Raw genomic sequence first — 10,091 nt, 5'->3', positions numbered from 1 at the left:
AGGGCTCTGCCTGCTCCCCAGCCACCCTGGGGGCTCGGCCAGGGGTCGCTCTCCTCCCTCGTCAGCCAGAGCACAGGAATGAGAACTCAAACTCGGCCCTCAGTAGCCAGGGGCCGAAGGGAGCCGCCATTTTTATCAGCGACGGCAGACGGGCCAAGGTGAACGGAGGCGGCCTGGTGACGCCAATCCCACCCAGCCCTGGCCAGCCGCCGCCCCTACGCGGCAGGCCTCCTCTCCCTGCCCCTCCTCGCAGCCGCGCAATCCCGGGGTCGCGCCGCCCCCAGCGCCGGGGGTAGCGGCTCCCGCTCCCGCCGCTGCTGCCCCGTCACGGCCGGGGCGCCCGGCGCCGAGCCCAGCGCGCTCCGCCAGGCGGCGCCCGCCCGCCCGCCCGGCGGCCGCGTGCCCCGCGGGCTCCGTGAGGCGGCCGGGGCGGCGGCGGCGGCGCGCGGTCCCCCCGGCACTCGGGGCTCGGCTCCGGGCGAGCGGGGCGAAACCCTCGCCGGGCCGCGTCGCGATGTTCCCGCTGTGGAGGGCCGTTGTCTCCGAGAGCCTCCTGGGTAGGTGGTGGCGGTGCCGCCCGACGGCGGCCGGGGAGCGGAGGGCTGCGAGGAGCCGCGTTGCGCCGGGCCGGGAGGCGGATAACGGCTCCGACCGGCCTCCCTCAGCCCCGCTCGGGAGCCCTGCGGCTGGGCGGCGCGGGCGGCTCTACCGGGAACGGCGGGCGCCCGTGGCGGGGCAGCGCCGGCAGGGTGCCGTGCGTGGGGAGGTGTTGCCGGTGGAAAGCTCCTCCGTGGGAAACGAGTAAATAATGATCCCCGCTGAGCGTTCTTCTTGGGGTTCTTGTTTGTTTGTTTCTCCTTCCAGCGCTGGAACGCCTTTTGTTGCTGGGGTCAGCCGAGGCTCTGCGGCGCAGGTGCCGGGCCCGGGCTGTGAGGGGCTGCCGGGCGGGGGGGGGCGCGCCCCGGCCCACGGGGCCCACGGGCGGCGGGCGCCGCGCCTCGCTGTGGCTCCCGCAAAACGCGGGGCGAACCGTAGTGCGGGGGTTGTGTGCCTCGGCAAGGTGTCTTCAGGGGAGCGCGGCGCACCGATTAACTGGCATAATTAGCCAGCGAGCTGTCTTTGAGGAGCCCTGGGACGGGGGGTGGGCTGCTTATGGAGCCAGCCTGGTTCCCTCGGCACGCTACCCCTCCCTAGGCTGAGCACTCCTTCACTGGAGATCGAAGTAGGAACTACTGTCTAAGTTGAGGAAGAGTTGTCTTCTTCTCATCGTTCTATTTCCTGGGAAAAGGTGTTTATTTAACTTGAAATAGCAAATATTTCTTCATAGAAGGTGGCTATTGTTTCCTGAACTACTTTCAAATACATTTGATATTCTACATTTGGGAGTATAAAACGGTATATTTTTAAGTAATCTCTAGAAAACCATACTGTTGAAAATATATAATGCATTTAGGTTTTTTTTTTTTTTGTTTTGTTTTTTTCAGGCTACATTTCTTGGTCTCTTTACCATGCACTACCACCAATGATCTATTACTTCCCTCTTCAGACATTGGCACTCACGGGTCTAGAAGTCTTTGCTGTTGCCTTCTTTTCTCCAATATTCTTGATAATTGGCCCTTTTTGGAGGTTTGCTAACAATAAGTACATCCTAGCCCTTCTGAGACTGACTATGGTTGGTAAGTATGTACTGTAGTGAGTTACAGATTTCATCTTGGTATCAAGGCATAAGAATAAATATTCCAAATTGCTTCAAAATTCAGAGATTCTGAAAAGAGACAGGATTAAGAAGTTCTTACTCTCTCAAACTCATGTTTTTCTTTTTCTCTTGAGCTTTAAGATATGGTCAGAGGAATATTGTTTGCATGTATTGGTTTTTAGACCTATACTGCATAATTAAAGACAAATCTCATTTCACTTATTTCTAGAAGCTTTTAAGTTAGTACAAGTCATGCCCAATAGGAATAATGTTTTCAGTATTGCACAGAGATCAGCAGAGCAGGTGTTTTCTGTATAGCAGTTCTGTGTCTGTGACAATAGGTAGGGACAAGATGTTATGGAACAGCTTGGGGCTATTATAAAACTAACCTGCTGTGAGTGAAGTGTTCTTTTTGGTAGGCTTAGTTTCTGAGGCAGTTTTTTCTTAAAACATTTTTTTTTAATTTATTAAATCTACCTGTATGCCTGTAGCATGTTGATGGGGTTACAGGCTCATCCTAAATGTGAGATGGCTTTCATATTGTCTGTTGCACAGGAAGAAAGTTTGGTTTTAAATTCAACATAAAGCTGCGTCACTACCTGTCCCACACGTTCCTCCTTAAACCAAGACTTGCTGGGATTCCCCCTTTGTTCTTCAGCTAACGGGTGCAAATCTTAGCTCTTGTTGATTCTCTGAAAGTTTGTTGGGAGAAGGTTTAACAGCTACAGCTGCATTTAGAAGCAAGTTATTGCTAATGAGTTTGCAACAGCTGGATGAACTCAGAGGAGACAAGGGTCTCCATCCTGGATAGAGTGAAAATGCTGCTGCTAAGTGGTGTGTTTCAGAAGAAGCAGTTCCTGGCTCCTCGTTTGTCAATATAAGATGATAATCAGAGAATCATTTTCCATATAATTTTTACTGTTAGATGACAGGACAGGGTCACAATATTTACTTTCCTGGCATGATTTTTTTTTTTAAAGCATTCTTGTTCTTTGTCTCTAGAAAGATTCTAGAAGCGAACATGGTTTGCTGGTGTCATCAGTGTAGATGAAGTATAGTTTTATCATGTGCTTTTCTTTTTCTACTTTTTCCATCGTATCCATCCTAATGCTTTTTTTTTTTTTTAATAAGCTTTTCAATGAGCAGAGTCTTCCACTTCAGCTTCCCACAGTGGTGCTCAGTGTATTGATTTCTGCTAATCTAGAAATTTAATCTAGTGTTGTATCTGCTAATTTAGAAACTAGAAATGAGGGTAGGCATTTCAGATTGTACCCTGCCTTCCTTCAGACATAATAGTAATACAAAATTCGCTGTGTTTAAGATTAGTCCTTCAGATCATCTTGTTGTCTTTACTAGTTCACCAAAAGAGATGGAAATCACTTAAATGTGTGTACTTTTTGTTCTGCGAAGTAAAGAGCAGTGACAGACCTATAATGGTGTGTAAAGTCTGTTGGTTTATGCCTGTTTGCTTCACCTGAATAGCAAGCTCCTGAAGATACTAACTACAAACGAAAAGCTAACGTCTTCAGCAAGAATTTGAGGAAAGGATGTACTAATGGAGTTGCTCATAGAAGACTTGGAGCATGGGGAGACTGAAGCTGTACGCATCCTCAGCCTGGGCTAACCTGAGCATTGCTGTGCACAGATATGATCTCTCCTTCATTCCTGCCTGAATGGGAACTGTTCCCTCAGTGACCATGCTTCCCAAACACTCTTAATATTGTCCACCCCTTGGCAAGTCTACACAGTATTCTCTCCCGACTCTATTGTACTTCCTCAGTATTCTCCTTACCTGTTGCCTTGCAGTGACCATTAGCATTTGTGGAAGACGTCAGAGCGTGTTCCTCACCCTCGTTTTCTCCAGCAAGGAGTTTAGCAGCCAGTGGTAACTCTCACTCTTTATTTGCCTTTCTACTGCAGGTTCTCAGGTTATTCAGATGCCCTTGCACAGGCAGCACTGGGTTTTAGGACTTTCCGTGTGTATCTTCTTGTTTGGTTCTCATCACTTCATTCCGGCTTTTAAATTATTTCTGTCCAGTCTTACTGTGCTGCTGTTTCTCCTGTTCCTCAATTCTTCCTGCTTTCTTTCTTTCTTCATACCTAGACACTTCTACCTTCTTTTTCTTTTTGATCTTTTTCCTTTCTCAGAAAGGCCATGGCCTTCCGTTGGGGCTTGTTGAACAAAATCAGTCAGAACAATCTATTCCACGCATGCTCCACCCTGTGCCACTGGAAATATTCAGTCTTCAATTTCACAATCAAAAAATCTGAAAATTCTTCATGCTTAGCTAAAACCATAGTATTTAGGGGGTTGTGGGTTTTTTTGTTGTTTTTGATGGAAAAGGGTTATTCATCATCGTCATCTTTCTTCTTCCCTTTTCAGGAAGCTTTATTTTGTCCCACACTCTTGTTTTAATTTCTGTATTCTTTCATACTACTTAATTTTGTGTTCTAGTTAAAGAAATAAAACGAAAAAACCCTCAAAATCCAATTAACAACAAACTACCCTTGTGGTAGTGTCTATCTGGATCTCTGTCTTCAGACAAAGTGCAATAAATTTGCATGTTTGGATAGATATATTTACATTGTAGGTGTACTTGCTCAGCATCAGAAGGTGTGTCTGCTGTAAGCAGGCAAACCCATACTAGCTTTAATCTGGCTAGCCTCGGTGATGAAAGATTTGAAGAGGCAGAGTTGCAGATTTCAGTATAATTTAGCGACAGAAATCTGTGTACGTTGTGCATGCAACCTCTGCTAAAGTCCATACAAGTACATCTTCACTACACACTGATTTCATTTTACCATCTTTGCTTTAAGCTTTGCATCTTTTACTCTGAGTAGAAGGAGCAAATGGACAGTTGGAGGATTCCTAGCATGCATTGCCAGGATCAGCAGCTCCATTTCTGTCTTTCCTTGCGTAACGTCTCTTCGAGTTTGGCTCATACTTGCTTAGCAAACATCTGGTAGCAAAACAATGTTGCTTCTCCTGCTGTTTGTCACTGGTCTTGGGACAGAATTTGCTACACTGACTGAAGTTAGGAGAATGTGTGTGACCCATAGTCACTTGAATTGGAAACCTGCTAGCAGAGTTTATAACTGTTGATAAAGGTGAGGTCACTGTGCCCTGGGAAGTGGTGGCCATGCGTGTGCACGGTCTTTCAGTGACTGGGAGAGGGATGGTTTCCAGTAACAAGATGACACAGGCTGCTGACGACCACTCTGAGACCAAATACGGGGCCAGAGAAAGCCTTGTTCCCAGCTGATAAACCAATCCTTGTGCAATGTGTGGTGGCTGCTCCTTTTTAAAAAGGGTGTGGCTTTTGCCACAGTGCACTTACATAACTGAAAAGCCATAAAAGGAAGTGTGCTGTGGCAAAAACCATATCCTTTTCAGAAAGGAGCAGTCACCATACCTAAAGTTTTATGGCTTTTGAGTTATGTAAGTGCACTGTTCAGGAATATCTGTATGCTTAGATATTTTATCCATATATCCTATTTATGGAATCAGTGAGCATAAGTACTTAAATTAAGGAAATCACTGCAGTCTTGGATAATTGGTTTGTGTTATTTTTTTTTCCTGAAAGTGGTAACTGCTATAATGTCATATATACCCAGTTTCTATCCATACATACGTTTCTTTTGTTTGTTTAAAAATGTGTGGTGTCATGTGTTTTCAGATGAATGGCCATCCAGATTACAGACAAGATTGAACTAATGCATAGGGAATCCTTATTACCTGATCTCTATTGCCCATTAAAGCAACCTCTGTGTGTGTGTGTGTTTGTTTCTAGGAAGCTTAGCATCATACCAGGCACCAAATGCTTCAATCAGACTATTCATCTTGGCTGCAGGTGTTTCTTCCTCGTTGCTGGTTCAAACAGTAACATGGTGGTCAGGAAACAGTTTACAAAGGTATTTTCTTACACTGATGGGATTGTAACTGACGTTTCTTTATATTAGAAGTTTGGGGTTTTTTCCTGAGAAGTTAAGATTTATTTTTTTTTTCCTCAAATGCATCAATATTTCAAAAACTGATTTTTACAGGTTCATCAGGATATGGGGCTTCATGCTAGGCAAGATAATGCTCCTTGTTCTTCGCATCTGGTATACATCACTAAACCCAGCCTGGAGCTCACAAGCTGCCAATACTGTCATACTGACTATTGGTTTTATAGTATCAGTGGAGCGAATTTATTCAGGTAAGCTTATTACAGCAAAGATAGCAGTTATGAAAACATTCTAAAGTATACCTATCTGTATGTCACTGGGTTTTGATTCTTTGTGTTTTTTTCCCCAGTATAATCTGGTTTTAGACCTAATATATGAGCATTGCGGACTTTAGAAACTACGGGGTACTTTCATATGCCCATAACATGCCAGAATCTATATCACAATTCATTCAAGCTGTAGTAAGTTGGTGTTGGAACTGCCAACTAATTGCAGTATCAATAATGTGACAGTTAGGCAAAGGCATAACCTAGACCAGTAAAAACCAGAATGGGTTATCCTTATTCCAACAGGAAACATCTGTGGTATTTCTGTTATTTTCTTAATTCGGTCTGCTCTTCGAGTTTCTCTGACAGTGCATATCCTTTAACAGAGAAGGGGAGACAGGACAAAGCTGGGCAACAGCTCATGTGGCAAAATAAAGAATTGGAAGAGTGGACAAGCTGTCCTTGTCAAAATTTGCCTGAGTTCTTGGAGTGTCTGGACAGAGCACAAAGCAGGGTTGGCTGGCATAGGCTAGGCACACTTAAAAACTGTGAAGGAAGTATTGCCAAGGAAGACAGAGAGGTTGGGTTGGTTAGTTAAGGCAGCTCATGTTAAATCCTCAGAATTTCCTTCCTTCTCAGTATAACCTGAATGAATTAATTGAAAGGTAAGACTTTACCTGTGTGTAAGTGGGAATAAATTGACATCATGTGTATTGTTGGTAGACTTGCATACATGACCTAAATTAAGCCTGAGCTTTCATCATAATTTAGAAAGGGAATCTGCTGCAGGAGATTAGGAAGGGAATCTGTATTCTTCCTAGGTGACAAAGCAATATGTCTATGCAATTAAAGGTGATCCTTTCTCCTTACATGAGAGAGGATCTAAAGTGCACGGAAAAAGAAGCAGAGAAGGAAGGGAGTTTATTTCTGGCTTCCTTGGAAGTGTCGGGTTTTGTTCTTATCAGAGTGTAAAGTTTCAGAGAACAGAATCCTCTAAACAAATTCTAATAACTTTTCTGCTGATTTTCAAAGCCAATATAATTATTTAAATTCCAGTTGTATGAAGAATAATCATGTGGGTAGGTTGCCATTTTTGTACACTTAAGGTGAGTAGCTTTTCCTGACAGACCTAGAAATGTTGTTAGAAATTTTTTTGTCTGATCATTTTCACAAATGATCAGGTAAGCTAGCTTTTGTGTCTAAGCCAGGAATTTATTTTGGTAATTTTGTGATCTTGGCTATTTCTTTTTCTCAGTAACTGTCTGATGTGATTTGACGTTTGCTCAGCTATATTTCTATTCTTATTCTAGGTGGAGACAAGAGGAAAGAAGAAGCAAACAAACCTGGTAATGCAGTTAGAGAGACTGTTTCCCACCCTCACTGGTTTTTGTCAGGGATTGCTTTTGGCAGCCTCATGTTTCTCACCCTGTGGATATTTGGGGAAGTCTCATTAGTTTCTAGATGGGCAGTAAGTGGACATCCACATACAGGTCCAGATCCTAATCCTTATGGGTAAGTGGTTTATTATTATTATTATCATCATCATCATCATTATTCTTATTTAAACAAAACAGTAATCAAAAGCCAGTGCTGTAGTGGGTGATGCATTAAAACTCAACCAGACAATGGTTTAAGAACTTCTGTAGAATGAAGTGGGTACAGGGTACATCACACAGATTGTGGATTCATTCTTGCTTTTGTGTCCTCTGAGCATTGAGTCTATACCAAAGAAGCTTAAAATTTTCTAACAGAGTGATTTTTTTTTTTCAGCAATAAGAAAAACTCAATTTACCACATTGCAAAACAATTTTTAAATTAGGACTGAGGTTCAAGGACTTATGAATGAAGTGCATCTATAAAATACAGTAAATGAATCTAGCAGTTGACTTCAGAGAGGAGATAGTAGGAAACAGTGTACATCACAGATGCATGCAAATAAAGAAAAAAGTAAACTGTGTGTAATATCCAAAGATACGCTTCTGTAGAAGTTTTGGTTAGTGAGAATTCAGTCCTACTACTGTGTGTTTCTCACTTGGAGTTCCAAAATCTAGAAAGAGACCAGATTAGTTATTGGGAGTCAGTGTTGTGTAGTGGCAGGTGAGGTAGTTAATAATTTTGAATTAGTGTACACAAGAGCTACCCAAGACTGATAGCAATGTCAGATGCTGTAGGATCCCCTATATGACGTGAAGAAAATTCTTCTGTTTGGGGTGGATTCCTCCCTCTCATTTTCTCTGAGTTCTTTTTGCCTTTTGTACCCCCTGTTTCAGTGGAGTGTTTCTGCTGCTGAACATAGCTTACTTCTACATTATGATAAACTGCCAGTATTTTCAACTGGATATTTTTTCCATCCAGTAAAAAAATATTTGTGCTCAAATTGAGCTCTGTTTAAAATAAAAGGATTATAAAATATTACCAGGCATCCTTGTTTGTATGTCTAGAAGTTTCTTTTTCAATGCCAGGTGTTTATAAAATTATATTAATGTAGGATTACTTTTTCCTTATTGTTGTATTAGCGGTACAATTCTCTTGGGCCTGGCTCATGGACTGATGCTTTCATTTTGGAGCTGGTCTTCTATTACGCGTTTTGCCTGGTTTCTTGTAGGTAGGTGCAAATCCTGAGCAGAATTTTTGCTTCTATTACTTTATTCTCTTTACTCAAGCCCTCTGACCCTACACCACACCTCAGAAAAGTCAATTGCTAGTCAAAGCATCTTTTTCTCTGTCACTGACTGTAATCTACACATTTGGCCAGCTGACTGAGGGTTACGGGTCAAATCTCCAGGCCATTGCAGAACAGCTCTTCAGTTGCCCCTGTTGAGGTTCTGTTCCCATGAGTAACATCTCAGTTCTCACCGTCTGCACTGTGTAAGGTTATGGGGTTGAGATGACACAATTCTCTTGATTCCCCAGGAGACATGATAACTTGTAATTTAATGAGCAGTTCACCTGGAGGCAAGTTGGCTTCCTGTATCCTTAGTTGCCAAGATCTCCAGGCAGTAAAATAGTATGAACATCAAAGCAGTCCTGCTGGAGCAATGTATTTGTGAATCAGGCTGCATACAGTGGGTCTTGGGTGGTGGGAAGAGAGATTCAAGTGCTGGATCTAGACATCCATTTTCAGGAGGATGGTATAGGCAAGCTATGCATGGCGCAAGTAGGAGGAGATGGAAATAATTCTGCTCTTGAACTGTGGAGAGGTGTATTTTCCGTCCATTCTCAGCATGGATGGATGGATTAAACTTGGCTTAATTTGTAGGCCCATCTGAGTGAAATTAAGTGGTATATATGCTGTTTAAAAATACCATAATTCTGCTTCTTTTTTGGCCTTAGCTAGTTGTTTGTAGACGTTTATATCAAGAAGACAAAGTATTACTTCCTACAAATGTTTAATAATAAATTGGGACCTATCAAAATACAGAGACCAAAGGAATTATGCATTATGTTTTGCTTGTTTCTTATTCACCTTTTCCTTTGAAGCACTTAAGAGCCAACACTTTAAAGTCATTTTCCACAGCCTTGAAGACAAGAAATTTAATGCAAACTGAGTTTCTCCTAGACAGAAACCAAAATAAAATGTCAAATATCAGGAATGTCACAATAAAGGCACAAGAATTGGCAATGCTTAAACCATCAGTTACTCAAATAACCTACATTTTGGTGAAGGTGTTAGTTTTAAGAAATGCGTGTGCAGGTTGTAATGTATGAGCATTTGATTTTTGATGTACACACATTGCTAATTTAAAACATGTAAAGAATGGTTCTTTAGCTGATTCAAACATTGTGTTCTAAAATACTCAGAACCTTGATGTATAAGAGATAAATTTAAATACATTTGCTATCATGATGTGAAAGTTAGTAAATATTTTCTAGCCGACAATAAAGTTTTAAAATAAAGTTGTCCTGTTATAGAGAGTTTCTGTGGTGGTTAATGTTCTGTTTGTGGTCAAATCTCGTCACAGTGAAAGACAGTGTGGTAAATCAATGATCTTGCGATCAGTAAAAGATTAATAGTTGTTTTCTTGCCCATCATACGGTTATCTGAAGGGAGAGAAGATCAAGGATATACATGTTTTCTCTTCACAGTAACCTATTTGATTCTTTCTATATTATGTTAAGGGAAGTTTGTAACAGGCAGACCTGTTAATCTCTTAAAGACTGCATCATCCGCTGTTGGGCTA

The 10,091-nt window shown here is 42.5% G+C and overlaps 1 protein-coding gene across 1 annotated transcript in view; it reads left to right on the top strand.

The window, feature by feature from the left end:
* The first annotated feature begins 440 nt into the window (after positions 1 to 440).
* CWH43 (cell wall biogenesis 43 C-terminal homolog) overlaps positions 441 to 10,091 on the top strand; it is a 32,936-nt gene continuing 23,285 nt past the window's right edge. Inside the window, exons 1-6 of the mRNA XM_032998945.2 lie at positions 441 to 557; positions 1,485 to 1,676; positions 5,488 to 5,608; positions 5,741 to 5,895; positions 7,221 to 7,422; positions 8,427 to 8,515. Of these exons, the coding sequence (XP_032854836.2) occupies positions 515 to 557; positions 1,485 to 1,676; positions 5,488 to 5,608; positions 5,741 to 5,895; positions 7,221 to 7,422; positions 8,427 to 8,515 (802 nt within the window). The 5' untranslated portion in view covers positions 441 to 514. The remainder of the gene's footprint in view (positions 558 to 1,484; positions 1,677 to 5,487; positions 5,609 to 5,740; positions 5,896 to 7,220; positions 7,423 to 8,426; positions 8,516 to 10,091) is intronic.

Source organism: Tyto alba, unplaced genomic scaffold, assembly GCF_018691265.1.
Source record: "Tyto alba isolate M040663 unplaced genomic scaffold, T.alba_DEE_v4.0 Super-Scaffold_6, whole genome shotgun sequence".
Lineage (NCBI taxonomy): Eukaryota > Metazoa > Chordata > Aves > Strigiformes > Tytonidae > Tyto > Tyto alba.
The sequence above is the reverse complement of the archived record's forward strand: the minus strand, read 5'-3'. Positions and strand labels throughout refer to the sequence as shown.